Here is a 27,256-nt window from a genome sequence, read left to right on the forward strand (position 1 = left end):
TTAAGTCCATTTGTTACAACACCAATACTTTGTCGGTAAACTACAACTCTCCGAAGACGTTGCTTTCCACAAGCAGGCGCAAGAAAACAATCCAACTAATGCAATAAGCAGATTCCTGTTTTTTCAGTCAGTAAAAAAAATGTTTTTAATGTCATCAAAGCAGTTTTAGAGACATCAAATTTTTTTAGGCATCCTGTAGATTTTTCCATGCTGCTCTGCTCATACTACCCCTACTGACAGTTTTCTCAAGCTACTGGCCATAAGATTTTGCTAAGATTACTTTTTTGACATCCCATAAGCCGCCACACCTCTTCTGATCACACACTCAACAGCTGTGAGCGATTCCAAAAGGTCAGACGGCATTTCTGCCAACACAAGCTTCAGAGGAGCATGACCGATATCAAATGATCCACACCTCAGCGGCTTAAAAGTTTGCACACGGCCCCCAGCTGGAGTCCTGTAACAAAAAATGGGATGTAAAAAATGGATAAAGTCAGTCAACATGGCTGAATCCAGATTGTTTTATATTGTTGTGAAATTCTCACAAGTCAGTTTTGGGAATAACAATGTATTCACAAACACTCGTTTTAAAACACAACCATCAATACAATCCATCCTTTACTATAACCTAAAGTAACAATCATTTCACTCTTTCTTTCAGATCTATTTTAGATTTATTTTTATGTTTCATAAAGGCTTTTTTTTCTTTTAGATTTTAGTCCTATCACTGTCAGTAAACATTTTGAAAATTACCTGCCAATATTCCTCACGCTGAACACATTTCTGGCATTTTGTCCAGAAATAAAAATTTCAGAGCCTGTCTGTGATCTCAAGAAAACTGTTAAGAAGTTGTGGTAATTGTGTTGAAACAAAGGCTCTGGTGAAAATAAGATGACAAAGCATTTTACAAAATTAGTTTTTTACTTTGCAGAGAAAAAAATCACAACCATTGCAGTCTTAATTTCCCATGTTTTCGACTTTTTTCATAGTCCCCTCTTGTCTTTACAGCACCCTGACCATACACAGCATCAGCCGCGACGATGAGGCCATCTACCAGTGCATTGCCGAGAACAGTGCGGGTTCCACTCAGGCCAGCGCACGCCTCACTGTGCTGTGGGCTGATGGACTTCCTGGTGTTCCCACCCATGTCCAAGCTGACGCCCTCTCACCCACCACCATCCAGGTTTCCTGGAAAGAGCCGGAGCAGAACACTCAGGACATCATTGGATACGTGCTTCACATCCGCAGAACCTCAGGTGAAACTAAGCTACACATTATCTTAAAGTGGAGAGTGGAGACTGTTTGCATATATGAATAATAAACTCACACAGCAGTACTTGGTTATGAAAACGTGATGCTGCACTGAAAGGATGTTAATGTCGCTAACACCACCAACAGCAACTGTTTTCTTTGTAAATGCCATTTCAGCAGCTGCCCTTCTCACTTGTTTTTTTTTAGGTTCTAAAGTCGTTAATGTAGCATGAAGTTCTATTTAGTTAAATCATTTGTTTGACTGAAAACAGCATCTTAGTATAACATTGGAAAAAAAGTCTCAAATAAGTAAAAAATGTTAAGTTTTGGCCTCCTCTCCATTTGCTTTAGTTTTCCTTCGCTATATCGCAACCCTAATTTTGCAGTGTCTTTGTACTTTTGTGTGATTTTTAATTACATTTTTTACAGTGCATTGTGTTCTGCGCTCTGAATAGCTGTAGACCACTGTCAATCAATCTCCAAGTGTCCTGCACAGAATGTGTTCAGTTTGTCAGAGTTATATCAATCTTCAATCAGGAGCAGATCTTTAGTTTTATTATCAAACTAGCTTTACTTTCAATGAAGATTTGAACTTTCCGAACTTAAACAATAGAGAAAATTATGAAAATGTTCATGTCTGTCTGAGAAAAGCATACTGTATAAAGGGTTTAGTGAGAAGTTTTAGAGCCTCGAAACATTTGTAATAATTACAAATTATAAAAAAGTTGACTACTCTGTGAATTTCACTTATCACAGGTTATTTTTAGAACTCCCACAATAAAATAGAGACCCCTGTATAGGCTTGTTCTTAGTAGTCAGTTTTTGCCTTCGTCTACCATATACACAATTTCAAATGAAAAATGAAGGAATTAAAAGGTTCTCGAGGCATCATTTTCTGAGTAAAACTGCACCTTTGAAGGACAGCAGATGAAATAATGTAGCACATCTCAATTCAATTCAGTTCAATTTACTTTTATTATAGCCCAATATTACAACACAGTTGTCTCAACAGGCTTCACTAATTGTACGAAACATAAAATAAGTTATTAAATACAATAGCTGATTGCTTAACTAACTAAACAGACTAAACTAAACTGGGCGTCCCTGCCCTAAGACCCTCCTTCTCATTAAGCAAAAAAGAAGAAACCTCAGGGATCTCCACATGAAGGAGGGATCCTCTACCAGGATGGACAGGCGATGGACCAGAACTGTTAAAGAAACCTTGATTACACACACATTACACAAATACTAAAATGTATTAAACGTTTTGTGTACTGGTTCAATAACGAAACTTGTCAAACAGTTGTGACGCGAGCAGATCTTATTCATGAATGACTCGAGAGTAAGCAGATATTTTTAGGCGGTGTAATCTATATCTGCATACACATCGCAGACATGAGATCCTGTGACGAGCGCTGGGCGGTTGTGGGCGAACAGGCTGATGCAAAGTGACGCACACACAGAGCTGTTGGCCTTTGATTGAATCATGTGCGACACATGTCATGCGCCAGGTTTGAGGAGAGCTTAAATGTGCAGACTCCGCTTCACGCTCCTGTTCAAACACTCATCTGTACAAACACATGTGATAGGGGGTTAGTCTGTGATGTGGTGTGGCTCTGACGTGTTTACACTCGTTAATGCACATATTTCTAGGCATAGTCGTACGTGCGTAGGTGTCTGGTGAAAGTCCTTTTTCAGGGCTTCTCAGTGATGGATAGTAAAGAGTCCCCCAGGGCTAACCAACAGGAATTGCCCTATTATAATTACTCTAAGATGGCATGGCCCAGTGGATTGGGAACTGGGGGTGGATGGTAGTTATGACTTACTGTCTTTGAATTATAAGCAATAAAAGGCTTTAACACATTCTGTATAACTCCCCCCTCAATATACTCTCTCCGCCCCTGAAGTTCACCTCTCAATGGTCGTCTCCCCCCCCCCAGGATTGAGATAGATTTACAATAAACTAACAGAGCAGCTTTAATAAAACCACTGAAATTGGCAGTAACCAGAAATTATGACAGGAGCAGATGGTATTTATGGTTTTACCCCTTATGCTCATCCTTTCTCATCCATCCTTCCTGTGTCCATCCCTGACATCCCCCCCCCCCCTCTTCGCCTATTATTGCTCCGTCAGACCCGCAGGAGATGGAGTACGAGGAAGCCGTTAGTAAGACCACACTGCAGCAGGTCATCCGCGACCTGGAACCCTCTACTAGTTACACCTTCTATGTAAAGGCCTACACCTCCCACGGAGCCAGCAAGCCATCAGAAAGTGTTACTGAGAGCACTCACGGAGAGGGTGAGCAGCAGTCGCTCCACGTTGTACACAAACCGTATCTTTCACACATAAGAACACAGACTGCTGCGTGTTATAGCAATTACCACAGTTTAACTGCTTCAGTACTTTAACAGTTTTTGCTATTTTAATAGATATTCCCTTTCATCTCTGTCTTGTTTACTTTAAAGCTGCTTGCACAGTCCCTGTGATTGACGTACTTGTTGACTGATTAAGGTTGTCACTTTGTGGCGTTCCAGTGCCAGCTCCTCCTTCGCTCTTCACTAAAGTGTTGAACAGCAGCGCTGTGCAGGTCACGTGGGAAGCTTCCTCCAAGATGGGCCAACATGAGGGCTTCAGATTGTACTACAGGAGAGCGCACACACCACTTTTCACCGGCCCCATCATCTTTCCACGCAATGTCACTCAGTTCAACGTCACTCAACTGGGTAAGGCAACAGGTTTCATGAAACATCGGGTGTAAAATGTGTTGAACCTTTGGGGACAATATATATTTAATTAATATTTTGCTGTTTTTAGCTCAAATCAATAAACCTGTGTCGTTTTCTAGGACATAGCTTATGTAGAGTTTTTGGCAGATTAGAATGTTGAGAATTGTGACAGAGAAACTACAAACAAAGCGGCAAACCGAGACATAACATTTATGACACATTTAAGCTGTTGATCATGCTTTTAAATATCCCAATTTTGTCATTGAGTCTTTAATTAAAGAGAAAAAGAAAGAAATCAAGTTTGACGTTGCAATCAGGGCTCCTAATGGAGCATGTCAAAATCCTCCCACGACCCACTGAAACAGTAATCAATTTTAGTTTGAGTTCTAGCCTGGAGAAAGCAGAACTGCTGGTTGAAAAATAAGAAACAAAGATTTGAACAACTTAGTTTTGACCAAAAGTCATAGCGAATATTCTAGGGTGAATGCTGATTTCGCCCTTGTAACACTCCCTTGGTGTGTGTGTTTTCTTTGTCCAGACTCTTCGCTGGTCTATGAGATAAAGCTGCTTGCATACAACCAACATGGAGATGGGAATGCCACCGTGAGATTCGTCTCCCTCCGGGAGGCACTGGAGAAATCTGGTGATTTAGACACTCACAGTGTCCCACGTAACTTTTTTGAGTTCCTTTGTGTCTGTTTCTCACAAACCGCTTCATGGTTCATGTTCCTCAGTGCTGGACGGCTCGTGTAACTGTGCAAAAGACGAACACGGCAAATCATCAACTACAGGGATCATCATCGGAATTCACATTGGAGTGACCTGCATTATCTTCTGCGTGCTCTTCCTCGTCTTCAGCTACCGCGGCAGGTCAGAGCACACTTCCTCATCGGCTAATGAAAACAACCGAAAATACTTTTCAGTAATTGTTCATGGCTGGATTAATGATTATCGTGTGTAAACAGCAGACAAGTGTTTCATGTGTGTATGCTCATGTAATCCCCAGGCTAATGATGTGTAAGACAGTTCAAGCCACCCCCCAGGCAGGGCACAGTGTAGTGCTGGAGTCCTCCTACTCCTCTCAAGGGCCCTCTGGGCTCAACGGGGCTGCCAGGAGAGATAGGGAGGTCAACGGCTGCGCCGCGGGGAAGAAAGCGGTCCACGGCGAGCTGGAGAGACTTTTCTCTCAACCTGATGCACGAGATGCATGCATGGTAAGTGTTAATATCCAGCACTCCAGGTCATCTATAAATACTTCTTAATATGGTTAAAGTTATGTTAAACAAAAACTTGTGTTCATTGTGGGCGTATTAAATATTTATTAGTGGATTTTTGCAATTTATTGATGTGTTCATGTTTGAACAATTCCCATTTGAAGAGACAAAATGACAACACAGCTTTTATTTTTTCAATGAAAAAAGAAGCAGGTTTGTGATCATAAAGAATCAGTCAGGCAGGGTTCTTTACAGAGTTTTAAAAAAAAAGCAAAATTTAACGTCAAGGTGGATCCACAGTAGGCAAGTAAGTGAAACATTGAAATAAATGAGTGGAAGTGAAGCAGCTCAGTTCAGTATCATTTTGCACATTTTCAAAAGCTTCATCCAGTGTGGACCCTTCACACTCCTGCCTAACTATGTAGCCACAAGTGGGCCCAAGTCTGGGTCTCCCTGTGCCAGCCCCCAGCCCGCAAAAAATACAGGGCTGTGTCAGGAAGGGCATCTGGCATATAAATCACTGCAAACAAGTGAAAGCCTGAGGCAACCCTGGATATGTCGACATATCCAGGGTTCTAAACTACCGTATTTTCTGGACTATAAGTCGCCCTTTTATTCATAGTTTGGCAAGGGGTGCGACTTATACTCCGCAGCGACTTATATTAGAAATAGATTGAAATAAATACATTGTTAACCCTCCTGTTATGTTCATTTGTGAGGAACAGAGATGATGTTCCTGGGTCAATTTGATGTATGAGGTATGTTAAGTGTTAAGAGTTTGTTAAGTGACTCAGAGAATCAGCAAACCTTTTTTTACAATAAGATCTTGAAGGCTAACAACATAATATTCTATTTTCCAATGATTTCATAGATTCAGAAATGCAATAAAAATGACAACTGTTTCTACAAATACAGGATGAACACAGAGTATTAGTTGGACAATGATGCTTCATGAAAGGAATAAATAAAGAAAGAATGAGAAGGAATTACTGTGAAATTATGAGATAAACAGTCTGCTATGATTGTGTCATATGAGTTTGTGCAAGTTATTGTATCTTGGTCTCAGATTTTGTCAAATAAATTTCCCGTCAAAATGCGACTTATAGTCCAGTGCGACTTATCTGTGTTTTTTTCTACTTTATAATGCATTTTTGGGCTGGTGTGACTTATACTCCACAGCGACTTATAGTCCGGAAAATAGGGTAAAATGAAGTTGCTAACATTTTTTTTTTTTTTCTTTGATTACATCACACCTATGTGTGCATCAACTTTAATGTGGTTCTCCTATGTCACAGCATCTATTCCTGTCCTGAGTTACATACATTTTTTAAAAGAAAATCTTGTACTGATGATAATGAGTTGGACCCCTGCAATATTTTCTTCTGCAAGTTTCCAAAGACTCTCCATAAGGTTCGTAAATTAGGGCCTGAAGAATCCTGGCATGGAATGAAAATGTCCCGGCAATCAGGAAAGAAGAAAAAAATTTGTTTGAAAAATGTTGGTCTTTAAACCTATTAAAATAATCACCTGACCTCAATCTTCAGGAACAACCACTAACTGCAGAAACCCCCAGTTCATTGCAATGCCAGAAAAGGCTGGTATGGTTGGGACAATGCATGTGGAGCATAGTTTAAGGAATCTCATCACTGGTCAAATCTGAACTCATCAGACCACATGACTGTCCTCCACGGTTCCAGAGTCCTAATCTCGACAATTCTTAGCAAATTGAAGCCTTTTGCTCTGATTAGCCTCACTTATAAGTGGTTTTTGAAGACTCCACAGCTATTTAGTGCCTATTGAGTTCCCATTTGCATTTAATGCTTTTTCCCCGTTCATCCACGAGTTAAACCATGTTAGCCATCATGTCCACTGTTGTTGTTTTTTTGTTAAATTACCAAAACTTATGTAGATTTGTTTTTTTAATGGCCACATTTCTTTCTAAAAGATGGTGGTTCTCTTTTCTTCTTTCAATTTTAACAATGTGCCTGACAGTTCTTAACCTAGTTTGTGAAGTTACAGCAATACCCTTTGTGCTCCATGCATGCAAGCACATTTACCCGTCCTGCACAGATGGACATTTTTAATAAGAACCAGAGGATGTGTCATGAAAAACTTCTAACTGATGGACATAAAAAACCTATTACCAACACTATCATTCACTCAGTAATTATCTATTACTATTGTTTTATTTTTGGACAGAAATGACGTAGCAGTATTTTTTTATTTTAGTGGAACATACCTGACTCAAGTAATCAGCAGTAGGTGATAAAGTTAAACAATCCAGATTTCTGTCCTGGACATCTGGGATTAAACAGCCCATCTCTGTGGAGAGAAATTCTGGTTATTTCCTTTTTGGGTGACGTTATGGAAATTTGGAAACAGTCTATAAGCAACACGAGTTTATTCTAACAGTTGTTCATCTAAAGAGGAACTTAGTGTCTCTGTCTCAAACAAAAACTATGAAGAGAGAGAACTAAAGAAAAATCATAGCAAAACATGTCATAATCTCAATAACCTGTCCGGTGTCAGCTAAAGTATCGACTACAGCTTGACTCTGATGGTGTTCCATAAGTGTACTTGTAGTCTGCTGAAACATGGCCTTCTATCTAAAGCAGAACACAGCGGTGCAGATTCAGGGTGCACACTCTTGTGAGCTTTTCTGTCAGTCATTTTGTTAAGACAGCTGCATAAAGTCTGAACAGATTGGATATTAGCATTTTAAAAGTTCACTAAAGGTCAAAGTAAGATCAGCGCTACACTCCATTACAGTTCCTTCCTAAAGACCTACTTTAATCACTGTTTGATCTGTTCTAAAAGCATTTCCAGTGGTCTTTTATTTATATTTACACTATTTTTAGCCACAAAAAAAACCTGTGTCGTTTTCAAGGACATCGTTTCTGCAGAGCGGCAGTAGTTCTTCAGAAATTCACCTCGGAGTTGTGAATGGGACCACTGGCGCAGAACAATCCCCCAACCCCTCTTCCCCTCCCCATTGTAGAGAGCTTGGAGCTTGTGGGCCGCCCAGGATATTTTCTATATAACAAATACGGTATTTTTAAAACTGCATACATTTTTCACCTGCTCCGGATTTACAAGATAAGAGATTTAAAGCTTAACTTTCTTAATAAATGTACTCCATCATGAGAAAAATGCCACAAAAAAAAAAACCTTTAAGTAAATATCCTGGGTGTTTTGGGGAGTACTGCTTGGTTTTTTTTCTGTTCACATTGCTTTTATTATCCAACTGTTAGATTTGTCCAATTATAAAATTTAACTCATAAATGTCTGGACCAACTTTCAGCATTCTGATACATCTGTCCATAGCTCTAGGAAAAAAATCTTAATCTTTAATATTTTTGTATTTGCATTTTCTTTGTAATTGTGCTCTTGTTTTAAATTTTTACTGTAAGTGTTCCCCAGCATTGAGTTTGTTTTAAATTTCACCAGATAAATGCACTCATTACCTTTATGAGCTACTGCTGAAAAATGCATCGCTGCCCAAGACAGCCCTGTCTTAAAGTTGTACTGCGCAGGTTTTAATTTAAAACTGCTGGGAAATTTATGATTCTACAGTCTGGTTGTTATTGAGGTCACAGCAGGTGGTGGGATCCTACTGGAGTGATTTATAAAAAGGGGTTGGTTGTAATGTTTTTGCAAAACCTTAATGCACCCCAGTAAAGCTCCACCACCCACTGTGACCTCAGTAATAAACAGATCATAGAATCACTGCCATTCTAACAGTTTTATCAGTAATTTGGAGAAATTGCACCTTTGTTGAAGTAATATTTAAGACAGAACTGCTGCCCTGGGTACTATAACATTTGGCAGGTGCAGCAAATATAGTGACAGATAAGTGTTTGTTTATTTTTATTGTATTGGAAAAGGAAATTCTCTCTAAATATACAGTGTAAAAGAGCTGAATTGAATGGATCGGACGTGCACGGTGAGCCTCTGCTCCTTTAACCCTATCCTTGCATCTGTCTTTCAGTCCAACTCCTTCATGCTGAACGACACCCAGCTGTCCACCATACCGCTGGATGAGGCTAAAATGGAGAGTGAGACTCAGTTCCAGGCGCATTCTGCAGCAGAAGCGGCTCAGCACGTCCAAGGCTAACCATGTATGAAGGCCCTTTTATGGGATGCTTTCTAGTGTCCACTTAGACTTTTCTCTCACTCAGGTTGATAAGTGTTTCTTTTTCAGAAAATAGTTTTTCCTTTTGTGCCAAGTTTTTTTTCCCCCCCTTCTTTCGCTCTTTAAGTGGTTTGTTCTGAGGTCTTCAGAAATCAAGGACTGTGAATGCGGTCAGGCAGTTTTTAGCTAGATGGACCACTTTAAATCTCTTTTGTAAATTTTCTGGTATTTGGCAGCACAGAGAAGAGAGACCCCTCCCCCAAATGTCCTTGTTATACAATGACTTTATTTTTAAGTTTATATCTATATAACTATATATCTATATATAAATATAAATACACACATATCTTTATTGTCTTTATGTCGAACCAGTCATAAGTTATTGGTCGTATCTCTGCTCACATCTCTGTGGATGTCAAAGATTCCTGCTGCCTGTTCTCTCCCACCGATGATTCCACCTTCTTACTCACAGAAGACCTCAGCTTTCTTCCAGGGATTCAATATATTCTGTCTCAGGACTTTATTTCATTGATATCAACATTTTTTATCAGTTCTTGGCCTTCATACAGGTGCTAGACTTGGGTGTGTGAACCTTACAATTACACGAAAACCTACCTCAGCCGGAATGAATGTGTTGTGGGAAGCTTTTAGGGACTGGATCTTCCCCGTTGTTCACAATACTTTAGATACGGAGGGAACTGATTAGAAGGAAAAACCACAGGATCAGGTGCCGCTCTACCTCAGATGTCAAGAAGCGTCGTCCCCCTCTCCAGCGTATGGACGTGAAACAGGAAAATGAGCATCCAACATGAAGCACTTCCAAATGCTGAAATGAATGTTCTACCTCAAGATAACAATGTAAATGTTGTCACTGTTGTTGTTGTTGTTAGTTTGTTTATTGCATAACGAGAACCGTTTTCCTTTGCCCCTTTGGTAAAGTCGTGTCTTTCCTCTGTTGTAATTTTTGCAGAGTTGTCAGTACCTCATGCAAGCTGACAGACTGATAACATGATACACAGTATGCTGAGAAAGTGTTGATCATGTTTGACGTTTTCTTCCAGAATGTTATTTAGAATATATTTTTGTTATTGTTATTTTTATGTATATATTTTTCCCCACTGGTAGCTGATTTAGCTCAATGACAAGAGATACACTGCGTTTTGATCTACATCTCGAGGAATCTTTACACTGAAAGGAAATATTGCATAAACAAACTCTGTCAAAACACCAATTTACACACAAGCTGGGGTTCATATGAGGACATTTGTACGTCTTTGTTGTGGCATTTTACCACTGAAAGAAAACTGAAGGAATGGTTCATTATTTTGATAATCTGAATTTTTTCTATTTTTTTAGGTGTTAAATCAGTTCAATCATGGCATCTTCTTTCGTCTACCGTGAAATCATTTAAATGTTATTTTCTCATCTTAACTTTGCCAACCAAAAGGCAGAAATAAAACAACACTTACATTTAGTTTTGATCAGAAATTTGGACAAATAAGACACAGTCAATTGAAAATTCTGTTTGTGCATTTTGATTTATTAGCGTAAAAGGGAAGCCTGGTGTTATTTGCTTGTCAAAAAACAGGAAAATCAACCAAAACCATGAGAAACTAAATTTTTTATTGAAATGTTTGACTAATTAAAAGCAGGATCCTGTTATTCTGTGATCACCAGAGTGATCAATTGTTCCTTTAGTGGCACAGAAATAAGAATACTTTATAGACGAGATGTTGTCATTAAGAAACAGTTGGAAAATTGTGTAACTTCAATTGACAGCAGTGTAACTCTTGGCTTTTTCTAAATGTCTTTTTTCTGCAGTCCTTTTGTTTTTACATCACATTGCATGCCTCCTTTTAACCGAAGCAGTAGCCTTTGAAACATCTGGTGTCGTGTAGATGAGACAGCCTCTGACCTTATCTGCTGGTATTCTTCCCAAAACCACACGAGCTGCTCAGCCTCCTGCCTGCTGTCAGGGTTTCAGGAACATCAACCTCTTCCTGTTACACACTGATCACCACACCCGCGCGCACACACATACGTCTGGCTGGGGGGAATGCATGGTTGTTGGGTGTTCACACAATCTGCGTCGCCACATCCTGCACAGGACTTTCTTTGATGCATCATGGTTATCTACCTCAACCCTGTTTCAGGCCTTCTTCTCAGGTCTTCATGAAGGAAACTCAACACTATGTTAAAATACACACAGACTGTGTGATACAAAATGTGAAGTGCTTGCAGTAATAGGAACACAATGGACCGTTAATTTTCTAGAAAAATGAAGGAAGAAGTTTTTAGGACTTTAATGCCATGCACTAGTTAAACACTTAGTGCTTCATTTATTCTGAAACTGAAGTTTAATTTCTTTTCGAATCACAAATTTAAGATTTGTGATTTCTCATACAGCTGGAGAAAAATGCATTTTGGGAACAATTTTTCTTATATTGGATTCATTGTAACCCTTGTGCTATCTTAGATGACCCCACCCTTACTTTGACGTGTTCTCCCTACCATGACAAAGGTGTATAAAGGTGGAAAGGTTTCATGTAATCCATGGACACCAGTGAAGATCACAAATCATTCAAGAAAAAAGGTTCAGAGCACTGTCTAGTGGGTCTAGATGACCCAACTCCCAATGTTAAAGTGCCTAGGATAGCACAAGGGTTAAACAGATTTTGACTTAGTCGGGATGAATTCATCCTAATTAGCTCAGAAAAATAACAATAAAACAGCTAACTTATATGCAGCATTGAAAAAGACTTTCCAGCACCATACCTCAGAAACCTTTTAGATTCATTTTAAACATTAGCTGCGGGCAAACATGCTAACTGTTGTTCATGAACATTTGACGCCGTGCATTCAAAACGTCGCTGAGTGAAAAATCAGTGTCTGCCTGAAGGTTAGAGGCGTCGCCACAGCGAATAATTATCTTTTATTTTAATGTCTTATGCAAACCAGCGGGGTCTCCATCTCAGTGATCATCTCAAATAATGTATATTTTTATGCCTTTTTGTTAATTATGTGTTTACGCTTCTTTCTACGCAGATGTTCTGACTACATCTACTTCTTCTATTTAATTGTACACTTGCGTGGTTTGTCATGTTGCCTTGAGAAAATGTAAATCGTCAAAACAGCCAAACAAATGCCCAACTTTAACGTCTCCTCTGTGTATATTATTAACCGCCGATGTGGTATTTTTCTCTTCAGGGCCGCTGAAATATCTCTGGGGGTTTTTTAACCTCTGTTGGGAGTCATTTCACATGGGATCTAAGAAGTGTGTGTGTTTTTTTTTTGGTTTTTTTTTGTTCCCTTGTTGTAATCTAGGGTTAATCTCCTGCTGCAGCAAATTTCTCACCCCCTGTAGACGTGCCACACTATTAAGCCTGAAATGTGGAGCAGAGACATACGTGTTTACGTGATTAGACTTTCATAGATCAGGATGTCATACACTAGTATCATTTTAGCGTTAGAAAAGTTATCAGTAACTGGCGTTAGTGGTGTAAGTCATCAGTGGAGGGAGACCGTACACTTTGTATTTTTACAGATTCAAAAAAAGATATTTGGTTATTTATATTTAGGTCTTGGGCATGTTCTCTCCTCTCTTTCCTGTTCTTCTTCTTCCACTTTCGGCTTCTCCCATCAGGGGTCGCCACAGCGAACAAGTCGCATGGTAAATTTGGCAATGTTTTACGCCGGATGCCCTTCCTGACGCAACCTTCTCTAACCGGGCTTGGAACCGGCAGAGGTAGAGAAGGGAACAGGGAGCAGCCTGGAGTCGAACCCGGGTTTCACGGACGGAAGGCGCCGCCTGCCTTTTTAACTGCTTGTTTGTGAAGCCCGATCTTTGGTCGAGAAGATTCTATGCTCAGGGACGCAACAATCTTTGCATTACTTCTGTTATCTGTCTGAAATAGCTGACCTTCTGAAGATGCTTTACCTCCTAGTCTTTCTGCCCAGTTCAGACTCATCTGCTCCTGATTCACAACATTTTGAATAAAGAAATTCTCAGAAATGCAATTTTAAGCGCAAATTGTCCTCCATCATGAACAAATTCCACAAAAACATGTTAAAGGGTATTTAAAGCATCCAATAAGAAATGAACTTACCTTTTGTTTGCTTGCTTTGATGGACTCATTTAAAAATGAGCTTTACAAAAAATGCAAGACCATTCAGTGACTAATCAGCTTCTAATGAAAGTTTAGAGTTACCGGTTTTAGAAAAAGCCTTGATTGTTGTTTAATGTCATCTTGGGTTGTGAATGAAGAAGGCAGAGCTTGATTCATTCTGAATACGCAGTCAGGAAAATGGCTCTATGATTGTGATTTCTAAACACATTCAGTCAGACAGAGGAGAATAAGTTGGTTTGGTTAGAATAGTAAATTATTGTGTTTTGTTCTGTTAGTATGCTAATGGTTTACCTCAGGGGTGAGGACGTACGACTCACAAAAAAAACCCTCAGATGTTCTTTTCCCTGAAAGCCCCCACCACACACACACACACACACACACAAGGCAGGCATCCCTGACATCAGCACCAAATCACCATCCTGATTTTCATGTGAACTCCTTCCAGTTTCAGTCAACTTTTCCCTGGTGTTCTGCTCTGAGACATGCCAAACCATGCTGAGTTTCATGATTTTCTAAGTAATTTGTTGTCAGATGGTGATTCAGTGTAACTGTACTTTAATGTTTGAGATCAGTATTATGATATTAATACTTATTTGAAGGAAGTGGATTGAATCCAGTGTATTTAAAGGTAGTAGGCAGAGAAAAATCTACAGTATATCTGCATGAAAAAACAAACAAAAAAAGAAGAAGAAGAAGCTGACGTGTTCTTTTAGCCCGATTGAAAAAGTGTTTGTTAACCTTTATTGGACTTGTGATGGTAACACTGTGATATTCAGCCAAATAATGGCAAAATAACGTTGTGATCTCAGTATGGTACTATTGATGGTCCTGTTTCACATTGTCAGTCAATCTGTTTTGATGGTGTGTATTGATGAAAATAGGTTGGGTGACCTTTTTTGTTGACGGTGTCTGTCTTGAGCTTCCTAATGACCCCCTCCATTCTGTTCCCATCATGCATCCTGTTCACATGAGCGAGTTGGGGTGAAGCTGTGTCGGTCCTGTTACTTTTTCACAGTCCATCTTTTTTTGAAAATATTTTTATTTTTTTATTTTCTTTGTGTCAACACGAGCAAATTCAACGTGATGAATAAATCAGCTGCAGGTTGCTGATTAAAAAAAAAAAAATCCACATAATTTTGTTACGAGACAAAAAGATTGTAAATGTTCATGAAGGATGCTGTGAAACATAGTTTGAAAATCCCCTGCAGGGAAAATCTATGTCAATATAAATTATCAACATATCAAAAAAAGGTAGGCTTTGGATTATTTAACCGGCTTTTCCCTGTGCAGCTTCAAGGTGCATCAGCAATTTGACTCATTTGCATATACTCGAATAACTTATATAGTGTAAATCAGTAAAGATCCAAAATAAACTGTAGTTTGACTGATGATGGGGTTTAAACCTAGGCTTGAATGCCTAATGGCTAAAGAAACCATATAAATTCATTGAGAATTGCCAAAAATGCTTCAGTTTTGAAATGTTTAATTTAATAGAATTGGAAATAATTACAGAGCTAAGTTAATTTCTGTCCATTGAATTTACCATGTAATTGCTTTCCACCACAAGGATGTCTTTAACTTTTTTATTTAATCAAAAAGTATTAGTATCACTTTAAGCTTTCTTTGTGTTTCTTCAGCTTGTACTTTTTCTTTTTTTGACACAAACCTCTTATTTCATCTATGCATTTTTTTAACTTGTTTTTTTTTTATTTTTCTTTTTGAAAGTACTGCAGGGTTATAACGTGGTGCCAACCCGAAGACAACATGTACAAATTGTGCATTTCCAGTTCAAACTGTGTTTACTGGGTCTGATTAACTGTTAAAGGGAGCTCAGATCTTTCCATTTACGAAATGACATGTGTCTGTCTGATTCCTCTGCCTGTCTGTCTGGTTGTGTGTCCGCTGCTGAGGTCACTGCTAACACTTGCTCCCGGTTTAATTCAGGTAAATTTGTTTGAAGAAGTGTTCTCAGACCTTTGGCAGGGATCACTGCTTTTTGTCTACACAAATGTTTCTACACTCTCTCTAGACCGGGGTGTTACAATTATAAATTATAAATCTTTATACATATCCACATGTACTGTATGTGTGTATGTATATGTGTAAAAATAGACCAATTTTAGTGGTTTGTATTGTTTTAGGGTTCATTGTGAAACACTGAAGACATGAAAAAAAGCATTAATAGTAATAAACTAGCGCTAGTAAAAAAAAAAAAAAAATTGGCGTCTGTGTTCATTGTGTGGTGTAAAGTGGTGTAAACTACTGCACACGCGTGTGTTTGCTCGCTTGCTTCCTGCAATCCACAGAGAAACAGCGGATCAATGTCTTTCAGGCTCCTGCTTTCTCTCCCTTCCTGTTCGGCACATTAACTCATGGCTTCCCGGCCAGACGAGCGCTATTGAGCTCAGGGCCTACAGCTGCTGGTCGATGAAGGCTGGTGCCGGACTTGTAATCATGGTAAATCCCAGTGCAGGACTGCAAAGGCAGAGCTCGATATGAATCAACTGCCTCCCTATGTGTCTCTCTTGGGTAACAAACCAAAAGATGATTGCAGTTTTGCTCTGGTTTATGCCTCGTTTTTAGGCATTCTTGTCGGTCCTGAATATTTGATGTCATCAAATTTCCATTAAAAGTGTCCCTTGGGAGAAACAGAATGATTGAATGCACCTAAACAGTTGTGATCGTTCAAAATCCCAGACCTTTCAAAGAAGTTTTCCTTTTGCTTTTAAGACTAAAAGCTTGACTTGATTATCTTTTTCATTGTAGTGTAACAGCACTGACCTCATATGCAGATTTCCTGTGCGGAGAGGTTTTTCCAGCACCTGAGGTGTGCTCACCTTCACTTTTACCTCCTACTTAAGAGGTTTACATAAGCACTATATTATATAAGCCTTACATAAAGGTTTTTTTTAGCAACATCCCTCATGTCTAAGTGCATCTTTGAAGGTGTAACCACTTACATAGGTCAGGGTTTAGGAGGTTAAAAATCTACATAATGACATTCTTGCACGAAAAAAAAGGCTTTAGAGTGTGAACAGAAAGGAATTATCTTCTTCAGACAAAAATAAACTCTTTGAGAAGACATGAAGAAATGTAGGAGCAACAGGAGGTAAGTTATCGTTGCTCACAGCTGTGAACTTGAGGAGAGCATGATTTGCTCCTCTTGTGGAGCTGCTGTGAATGTGTGTGATCCTATATATACATGTGTGGATGTGTATAAAGCTGTCTTTGGACTCGCACACAGACAGTTCAGGCAGACCGTGCAAAGCTGTGAAACCTTATACTAGGCCGGACCCTGATTTCTCCTGACCCCACACATTTAAGGCAAACTGAGAAAGGGGACCTTCGTTTCCCAGAAGGAACCTAAAGAAAGGATGGGGGGTGGTGGTGGGGGGCTATCATCTGGCTCCCTGCACTACGAAGCCTTTTAGTAGCTCAGAGGGAGCAGCCAAGAAGCAGAGAGGGCAGAGGTCAAAGCAGCCACAAGCAGTCTCACCCGCCTGCCTCTAATGTTCTCTGTGTTTTTTTCCTCCCTCTCCTCTCCATATTCTGTTTTTACTGTTTCCAGATTTCCGAGCGCTAAGATTTCTCCCAGGTGACATCGTTCCTCTCAGGTCGCAAATAATCTCCTCAGCTCTCCTTTAAATCATCCTTTAACTGTGTTCGATGGATCTGTCTATAAATGACCTCTTTCCATAAACATTAAATGTTTCTCAATTAACATTTAGGATGAGTCATTAACCTGAATTACAATCAAGTTGTAATGGTTTAAAGAGAATCAAGTCAAAGTTAATGATGTTAAATAAAAAAAAATACAGCTTATAAATAAAAAAATGGTTCAGTTAGCAACATCTCTGTAAGTACTCATTATGTAGACGGACTGAAATGATTTTTGTCCTTGTAAGACAAAACAGGCTACAACCATCAAGCACATCGTAGTTGGATGATTCCTGGTGCAGATGTTGCATCTCCATTTCTTTACTTCCTGGTTACAACTGATGCTTTTCAGCCATCAACAGAAGAATGGAGATCTCCAGACAACTGTTGCAAACATGGCCAGCATAGGTCTGGGGCTTGGTTTTGGACAAAACCTTTGCTTTTGCAGCAGCTGTTTTCATGTCCAGGTGCTCTAAAATCAGGGTCAGGCTGATAAATTTAGATGGCCAAACAAGAGTGGACTTAAAGAAAAAAGAAAAATACTTTTGTATCCTTGATTTTTAAGGAAAATTAAATACGTTCTTTCTCTAGATCAAGTTTTCTTTCACCCCTCACATTTATTTAACAGCATCTGTATTAGTTTGTGAGTTATTATGGTAATGTGTCTCGTTTAATTAGCGATGCTCTTTTAATGTTTTCGTTATAATGTGTGAAGGTCCTTGGAAAAGAAAGATGGAGATAAAAAGGCACATTTAAAGTCTTCTGAATCAAACTGCTGTGATAATGAAATCCTGGTTTTACAGCGAATTATGTATAGAGCAAATTGACTTTCTGCTTTATGACTTGCTGAGATGGTCTGAGCTGTTGTTTGAGCAAAAAGAACAAGTGAGAATAGAACCGACATCCTTGCTGCTACTTTTCCCTCTCTGTGCCGTTGCCTGCCTGTGGTCGAAGGTGGTGCTTCTTTTGGACGGAGGATGACTGATGGAGCATGTGAGCATTAACATGCCAAGGCCACAGGAGACGTGGCACTGAAAGCATTAATGGAGTGACTGTTTCTGAGAAAAGTAGGGCTGATGTGATTGCAATGGGGGCCAGGGGAATCTTTTCCCTGCAGATGACCACGTAGGCAGTATGGATGACCTTACAATATATTTATATGTATCTGCCTAAAAAAAAAAAAAAAGGTCTGCTTTTTCTTTTTGGATTAACTGTAGCTTTTAGAGATATCATCCTCCTTGGTTGATTTCTTCTCTTTGAGCGCTCAAACACACATGTGAGCACACAGATGGCTGGATTGACTACTCTTCAGTGAACATAATGTACCAATGTACCCGAGCACACTCAAGAAAGAACAAGGGGAGGGGGGGGGTAAGGGTAAAGTGTGGGGGAGGTGGAGTGTCAGAGATATTGCGTCTCCTGCTTGCTGCACACTGAGGTGTGGAGCAGTACACAGTATAAAAGAAAAGGATGGGGGTGGGAGCAAGGGATAGAGGTGTGAGGCGGCTTCAGAAAAGAGCAGCCAAAGATGGAGGAGGTGGCCCTGTGTGACAATTGATGTGAAAATGTTAAAACTGAAAAAAGGGAAAAACATGCAGATCTGAAGTAAAACAGAAGGTCTGCATGATTTAGAGATCTGTTCAAGGACAGTTACTGGTTTTAATAGAGAAGATTTATTTTTTTTATTTAAAAAAAAAAGTTTAAGTTATTGTAAAAAACAAAAATGTCTCATTTTCCAAGATTCCCCTTCAAAATAAAAAACAAGCATGAAAAATGTGATGAAAAGTCTTCAAGAAGACTGACAGAAGAGACACTTTGAAGCATTTTTTCTAAACATCAAAAACCTGCTCAAAAAAGTGCTTTCTGGAAAACAACTTTAACTTTCAAGACAGCGATTACATAAAAACTACTGCAAAGTTGGGAAAAGTAAACACACCACATTTCTAAAGTTAAAAAATAGTTTTTTTACTTCTGTTTTTTTCTGTATGCCAGTAATATATCAGATATACGAAAGTTAGAAAAATGCCCAATTAAAAGAAACCTTATAAATAAATAAATGTTAAACTGTTCACAATGATTGTTTTTATATTATTTTCTAACACTTTTAGTGTATAGTGAATAAACTAGTAGTCGCAGATATGCTTTTCAAAGTCGTAATTATTGTTAAAGAAAGAGACGAGGTGAACATAAAGCACTTTAAACATTAAAATCTTCTTTAAAACTTACTGAAATTTGGGCTTCCAGGAAGCACGGCTGGCACTTACTGCACATTAAAGAACACTTTTCCTAGTCTGTGCACGTAACTACTCAAACGTGTGATCTGAAACAACCTGTATTGAATTTGTATAATTTTCTATACACCACTGTATTGGTACAAACCAAGCTATTATTGAAAAGAAAATCTAATAGACTACAATTTACATAAAAATTAGGGTTGTAACAATTGAAAGAATTATCGATTTATACTGAAAATTTCACCTACACTGTTTAGTGTTTATCTCTGAGTCGCAATGGTTGAATTTTTGGGTAAAGATTTCCTGGATCGATTTAAGCTCAGTGAATCGGATCGTCCAAAATGAACCAATATTAACTATAAATTGTGTTGTCAACCAAAAGTCAGGATAAAGACTCAATTGTTGTTGAAATGAATTCTTAAACCCCTATAAAAAATAAACCCTAATAATTTTTTTTCAATTATTTTTAACATTAGCAGATGGAGGATCTAAACCAGAACAGGGCGACATTTCTGATAGTAGTGGTGTTAGATTTCACATTTTTAGTGCAGCAGCAAAGCATGAAGTGACAAAGAAACTGACAATAATTTGATGTTTAGTACTCTGGATCTTGAGTGGGAAAACAGTTTTGCCCACGCAAACAAAACAACACAAGCATTTCAGCCTAGAAATGGCAGTTGTGTTAAAATGACCTCCTTTGATGTTCTAGTTGCTGCCTGAATGACTAACAGTATATAAGTAAAACTGTATTAGCAATGTCCACATGGATGTTTAGCCCTCAGAGAAGAGTGCAAAAAATAAGAGGGTGTATGAGAGTGTAGTTACTCATTAGGGTAAGGTTGCTTTTGTCGATTTCAAGGCTTATAAGCGAAAAGGTATTTAGCTTTTTTTTTTTTTTTTTAGTTCAGAAGCTCAGCACATGTCATATTGAAGACAGTTTTACTGCAGACCCAACACTCCAGGAGTGTAGTTATTAGAAGTCTTGTTGTTTCTGTGTTTTGTCTGGTTTTATTTGTTTTGTTAGAAGCTCAGGCTGGATGGAGAAGTAGAGTTGGGATTTGAGGGGTTGGATGAAAACGAGATAAAGTGGCATAAATGCAGAAAAATAAGGCAGAAAATAACCCAAACGCAAACCAGACCGAGAGCTGGTAACAGTAGAACTGCATATTTATTTGAACTATTTGAAAAACCATGACTGAATTAGACATACAGCTTTACAGTGAACTCAAATCCCGAGAGTTAATATGTAAGAGAGTGTAAACAGAAAGAGGTTGTGTGATTATATGAGTCAATGTGAATTTTCTTCAGTGTAAAAACTGACCTGAGGCCTCTCATGGCCCCAGGATTCTGACCATCTCTGCCAAACCACCTGTCTGAATCAGTGAAAGCTGACTTGCTGTGGTTACCTTGAAGGGATATGCTCAAAGTTAAAGAAAAAAACTTTTATCCATCTTTGAAAAAGTCCCATGAACCTTTGTGGCAATGAGATTTGGAGTCCAGGAGCTTTACAGGTTTTGTCAGATATTGATAAAACATAGAGCGGCAAAGTCTCTGGCATACGGACAAGAAACAACTTAGAAAAACAACTTAGGAAGACTAGTGTTGTCTGCCTTATTTGTCATCAATCGGTGGCTGTACTAATGAAGGGTAAAGTTCTCTGTGTCATCATAAAAACATGCAGCATTTTCCAAACACAAATGATCCACAGATGAAAAACACCAGCAAAATACTAGTTAAACTTCAGAAACAGCAAAGCTGTATATTGTTGATGTGAATTTAAACTGATTTAATCATTTTAATAAAAATGTTCTCGTGCACAAGTGATAAACCTTGTCAGGTGTTGAGTTCCCCTGAATTGGAATTCACAATGTAAAAGTAGAAATTAGGAAATATTGTTACCTGTTAAAAAAAAACAAAAAGTTAAAGTCAAACGGTACAAACTGAACAATGTTCTTGTTAAGTATAGTTGTATGTAGTGTTCTGTGGTAGATGACGCATACTGCCATTCTAAGATAAATACTGTAAGAGCACTGTTTTATTAGCTCTGTGACAGTGAGCACTAAGGACTAAAACTGAGAGCATCCAGGGCTGAATCTTACAAAAAAAACACATATATGTGATTTGTTCCACCTAAACTGAGAAGTCAGAGCATCTTGGTGCATTATGATGATAGTAATATTCTTCATAAACTACAAGAAGACAAGTTTGTACTCTCTTAAATGAGAAAAAATTGTAATCATCTTTATTCTGCCACCTCTTGATACGTTTTTAGATTTCTCGACCAAGTGACAACCACAGAAAATGTTTCTGCTGCTCTCATAAACGATGGAATAAGATGTCAAATGTAAGCGTAAACATTTTGGTCATGTTGTCAAATTGTTTTAAGAAAATAATATTGTATAATTGTTTACCAGCTTCAAAAGTATGAGTATTATGTATATGACCAAAAGTGCTGTTATTCATTCAAGTCTCACTTTGCCTCTCATTTAATCACTTTCTTTTGATTTCTTCTCACTCACCATTTTAACTCCTTTTTTTTTACTTTGTCTCTATCAGTTCACCTGACCTGTTGGCCTGGTTTGTTCCTGCTCTTTACCTCCAGCTAACTCTCATTAAATGGTAAATGGTGTATACTTATATAGCGCCTTTCTTCCTACAAGGACAAAGCGCTTTACAGTCACAGACCCATTCAACCAGTCACTCACACATTCACACACTGGTGGCAGCTCCGCTGCCAAACACAGGCGCCCGCCTACCACCAGAGGCAAGGTGGGGTTCAGTGTCTTGCCCAAGGACACTTCGACTCATGGGCATGCAAGGCAGGAATTGAACCTGCAATCTTATGATCATGGGTCGACCGCCCTACCGCTGCACCACGGCCGCCCAATAATCAATAATCTATGTGCAGGAAGAAAGCCTCTAGATCTGTTTACTTGGCTTATCTCCTGTACTTTTAAACTAAATGGGTTATTTTGCTTATTTTAAAGAAAAAGAGGAAATTACAAATCCCAAAGAAAAATGCATCTTTAATCGAGTTATGCATTTTTAAAATGTGTTATCGTCTTCTAATCACGCTTTTCGCCTCAGATTGCTCTCTGTTTGCACGCCCTAAGCAGTCTATTGGAGGCAGAACGCAAAAACATGTGCTGCATAACAGTGTGCCTTAACTCACCAGTGTGGGAAATGTAAAGGAGTAGAGCCCACCTGTGCATGCTTTATCCCCCATCTATCTGCTCTCCCAATTTCTCTGAGTACAGCCATTCGGATGCAGAGTTTGTCATACTAATTAGACCCCAGGGTGTGGCCAAACACCAGGGAGATTCACTCTCACAGTTTCTACGCCAGAGGCAGAAATGTCCCTCACAGGGTCAAGTGGAAGGATGGAGATGGGGTGGGAGAAGTGAGGGTGAGTTAAGGTAGAGAAAAGATCTGTGTGGAAAAAAACACATACTTTTTACAAAGTGGTGGAAAATTACAGGGACATGTTCAAAGTATACTGTAAGTAAAAATATCTTTCACTACATCACATACTGTAGTATTGTAATGGAGGGTTGGTATAACTGTTTGTAGGGCTAGTATTCCATGTACATTTTTTGTAAATACGTGTTCTCTTTCCGTGGCATTGAAAGACTACCACGTGGGGGTCAGAGGACAGGTCTGTTCTCCCCACACCAAGAGACCCTAATTGTTGAGATGGTCCCTGAGAACAATGCTATTAAACTGAGTGAGATTCAGCAGAAGATCATTGAGGACCAAGTAAATTTTGAGGGTGTCAACAGTGTCAGCCTCTCTACTGTTGATTGTTTCCTCAAGCGCAACAGACTGCGCGTGAAACAGTTGTACAGAGTGTCCTTTGATCGCAACTCAGACAGAGTCAAAGAGCTGAGGTTTCTGTATGTACAAGTTGGTAAATACCCACACATTTAATGTTGATTACTCTAAGTGGTTATTACCTGTAGTGGCCAAAATCACTTTTTACATATCACTCACAAAACGATGTCTATTTCTACAGAGGGTTTTTCAACTGGATGCAATGGAATGACTCCATGAATACATCCACATGGATGAAGTTGAGTTTACAGTAATATCACCAAAAGGAGAAGAAGAGGTCGTAATGTGATTGGCCATCGGGCCATTGTTGGTGTTCCTGGGCAGCATGGTGGCATTGTCACATTATGTGCTCCCATCAGCAACCATGTGGTTGTCCATCATCATGCCAACCTGGGGCCCTACAACACTCACCAGGAGTGCTATTTGTAAATGCACCAGGAGTGCTATTTTTTGTACAAGTCCTAAATGCATAGGTTTTCTGCAACATGCATTTAGCCTACAGTCAACAAACTTTTTTTTCTCCAGCTTCATGTCCTGAGCGTTGTGCTTTCCATTTTTCTACATAGTGTTTAGAGACTGTTCAATTTTGCTTTTAATTTTGACTGACTTGGGGCTCGATTTCACAACAAAGTTCAGTTTTAGCCCAGATTGAACTGTTTTAACCCTTGTGTTATCTTAGATGACCCCACCCTTGCATTGACCTGTTCTTCCTACCATGACAAAGGTGGAAAGATTTCATGTAATCGATGGACACCAGTGAAGATCACAAATCATTGAAGAAAAAAGGTTCAACACACTGTCTAGTTAAAGTGCCTAGGATAGCACAAGTGTTAAGGGGAAAGTTTGGCTTTGCATAAAGAGTCTGAGGTTTTGTAACTGTAGCTTGAAAATTGGGTGTTGTGTTCACAGTTCAGAGAAAAGGAGAGCAGCTTTCAAGAAAAGTGTCTTAACAATCAAGAAAAACTGTAGTTCAACTAGAAGTGAAAACATTACAACAAACCCAACGAGCTGCCTCAGTGACTTTTAACAGAGAACTCATCATTTTCTGTATTAGATGCAGACAACTGATAAATAGGTCAAACCAGGAGATCTCAAAGGGATTCTCTGTTTCATCACATCAGACTTTTTAAGATTAACCTTTACAGAAACGTTTTTTCTTTTGATTGTCTCGTAATATTGTGTTTGATAAAAAAGAGTCCATACATACAAAATCAAGCCACACTATGAAAAAAAGCACACGCTTGAGTTCTGTATCTGGACTGTAAGTTAATAAACATGCTTTTTTTTGCCAGGCTTGTGGCTTCAAACTGGGCTTCTTGTGTTAAAAAGTTGCTTAAAGTTCCTTTTCTAAGCATCTGCAGTAACTTCATGTCTTGTCAAATACTGCAGAGAAATCCCTCAGGAAAGGCGTTTCAACTGCCTCTTCTGCTTTGGCCAACACTGTGAAGAGAATCTACACAGTTTTTTCTTTAAAGATAAAAACATGGGGGGAACATTTGACACACACCATCAGCAGCTTTCCATTTCCTTTTTTAGATTTCATATGTTTTAGCAACTGGACCACTAAATCCCCTAAAGCTCCTTCTGTCAAGTTTAGCCCCAGCAGATACATTGTACAAACAAGGAGATTTTATGCGTGCAGTGTGTTTTACTGACACTTTTGATCAGCAAACTTATCAACGAAATGCTTCTGAGCTTGTTTTATTGACAATAGAAATATACAAACATGAGGATTTGCCCGAGGGTCCACTTTAATCTTGCGGTTTGCTGAGATTGGATCATGTGTAAGGATTGCTCTCATGTTGCATCATCACCCGCAGGATGAACTGCAGTCGTCCTAATGGATGCACCAGCCCGTGCTCTGAAACACAAGCCAGATTTCCAAGCTTTATGTCATCAAAACACGGGTTAATGTGGAGCAGGGAGTGGGTGGATGATTACAGGTGGGGGTCACCCTGGCTCCTGGTTTGTCTAATCAAATCAGGGGGTTGATGGGGGGGCAAGGTGAAGGTCAGAGTGGATATTGCTGCTGCTGTAGCTGTCCCAACCCCCTACCTGCCATCACCCGGATTTTCTGGTCAATGGCCACCTCGAAAATTGACAACTTACTCAATAACTATTACTCTGAACTGGACATGAAGGAGGTGGGGCTTCTGAATCATTAATCACATGATCGATAAGTTACCATAAATTACCAGTGAATTTGCTAAATGGGAGCATTTGTATGAAGAAAAGCAAAGGGAGTTATTGTGTATACATAAATATAATAAACAATAGTTAGAATAAATGCCAGAAACCTTTAACAATGCCACAATTAATAATAAAACTTAAATTAATTCAGACGTTAGATTTATTCATTTAAAACAGATGAGGTTTGAAGCATTTTTGTGTTCCCTGGCTCTGCTTTGCAACACCTGATTGGTCTTTGTCCTGTTATTGCTGCCATTACACAGAGCGGCCCTTCCTTTGTTGTCTCAGCCTATGGGCACAATGCTAGTGGTAATGTATGGATGACAAAACACACACACACACACGCACACACAGTGTCAGGGAAACATAAAAACAAAATCGCCTTAGTGCACTTGAAAGAGAGGTATTGCCACCTAATGGCCAGACATGGTCACTGCACCTCCCAAACTTTAAAATATGACAATCGTGTGTTCAGGCCAAAAATGGGTCATATTTGTTGATTTCTGTGTGAACAGCTTGGTTATTGGAGGGAGAAAAGTGCCTCCTGTTTTGTTGTAAAATATTTGAAAAGTTCTGTGATTATGTAGCAATCATACTTGGGGGACAGTATAAAATGTGACCATTCATGTGACAGAGTTAAATATTCTTAGACCGCCATGTCTTTTGGTAAAATGACAAGAATAAATGGGACCTACATTTCTAAGCATTTTTTTTTCATTAGCATTTTTAACTGACTAAACCAATGTTTTTGAAAAGCTGCTGTGCTTAAAGACATTCTGTCCCTCATTAGCATCTCTTTCGAGGAGTAGCTATGACAACCAGGATGTTGTTTACTCTCATCTCCACGAGGGAACAAAAACAGCACTAATTCAGACTCAACAATTAAACAAGGAAACAATTTCTGTTTCACCAAACAAAGCCAAAGGGAACTCCGTTTTTTTCCCAAAAACTGTAATTTGAAGCATTTTTATAAACTCGTGTTTAATCATCTTCAAGATCTTTTCCTTAGATTTTAATTTAGTTGCAGTGTTTGATGTCATGCTGTGAAAAAGCCTCCCCACACAGCTAATAGTGTGTTATCCAGTGGCTTTGACATCGACATGCACGTGTGCAGATGTGTGTGCACGTATTGAGCTGCAGAGCAAGGGAGCCTCCAGATTGTGCGGACAGTGATTGACTGCAATGCTGAGCTTTGCTGACGAGAGTGCAGTTTCTTTTCCATGTCAATACAAACAGACCTGAACCTCATTGACTGTAAAAACCCTGCACACACTTTCACTTCCCCACACACGATTCAATGGCAACAAACATGAACCACTGCAGGAAAGTCAGTCAAAGTATTGCTGCTATTGCTGTGTACAGTAAACCAAGGAACAATAACACAGAAATGAGCATTTGCTCCTGGCGCTGTCTGTGTCTTTGTGAGTGGATTTAACAGCTCTGCTTTCTGCTGCTACTTTCTTGTGTCATTTGAGGCTCAGACTAGACATACATGTCTAAAAAGCTTCTGCATCCAATCACTTTCCCTGGAGTTCGTCATCAACCCCCTGAAGAGCTCCTGCCTGACGGCAGCCAGCCCCCTTTCTGCATCCACAGATGTGATCTACCTGAAGTCTTTGGGAATTGTATATTTTTGACTGCTGCATTTGTTTGGCGTCTTACATCGCAGCAGAGCCAAAATGAGAAAAGGCCCACTCCAATCATCTTTTGAACTATTTTTAAAGTGTTCCCACTGGTATTTTGATGGTGATTATGTCGTTTTTAGGCAAAATCAAAAAGGCTGTGTTGTTTTCTGGGACATAGTTTCTGCAGAGCAGCAGGAGGTCATCAGTAATTTGCCTCCGAGTTGGGGGCAGGACAGTTGGTGTGGAGTAAGTCTGTGCTCCTCTCCTA

At 39.2% G+C, this 27,256-nt stretch overlaps 1 protein-coding gene across 1 annotated transcript in view; it reads left to right on the top strand.

Moving 5' to 3' along the window:
- The window catches only part of igdcc3 (immunoglobulin superfamily, DCC subclass, member 3), a 63,932-nt gene extending 51,851 nt beyond the window's left edge, over positions 1 to 12,081 (top strand). Inside the window, exons 8-14 of the mRNA XM_004067122.5 lie at positions 1,009 to 1,256; positions 3,386 to 3,550; positions 3,787 to 3,975; positions 4,517 to 4,621; positions 4,713 to 4,848; positions 4,985 to 5,192; positions 9,181 to 12,081. Coding sequence (XP_004067170.1) covers positions 1,009 to 1,256; positions 3,386 to 3,550; positions 3,787 to 3,975; positions 4,517 to 4,621; positions 4,713 to 4,848; positions 4,985 to 5,192; positions 9,181 to 9,306 — 1,177 coding nt within the window. The 3' untranslated portion in view covers positions 9,307 to 12,081. The remainder of the gene's footprint in view (positions 1 to 1,008; positions 1,257 to 3,385; positions 3,551 to 3,786; positions 3,976 to 4,516; positions 4,622 to 4,712; positions 4,849 to 4,984; positions 5,193 to 9,180) is intronic.
- Positions 12,082 to 27,256: the final 15,175 nt, after the last annotated feature.

This window comes from Oryzias latipes, chromosome 3 (genome assembly GCF_053564925.1).
Source record: "Oryzias latipes strain Hd-rR chromosome 3, Olatipes_Hd-rR_3.1".
Taxonomy (NCBI): domain Eukaryota; kingdom Metazoa; phylum Chordata; class Actinopteri; order Beloniformes; family Adrianichthyidae; genus Oryzias; species Oryzias latipes.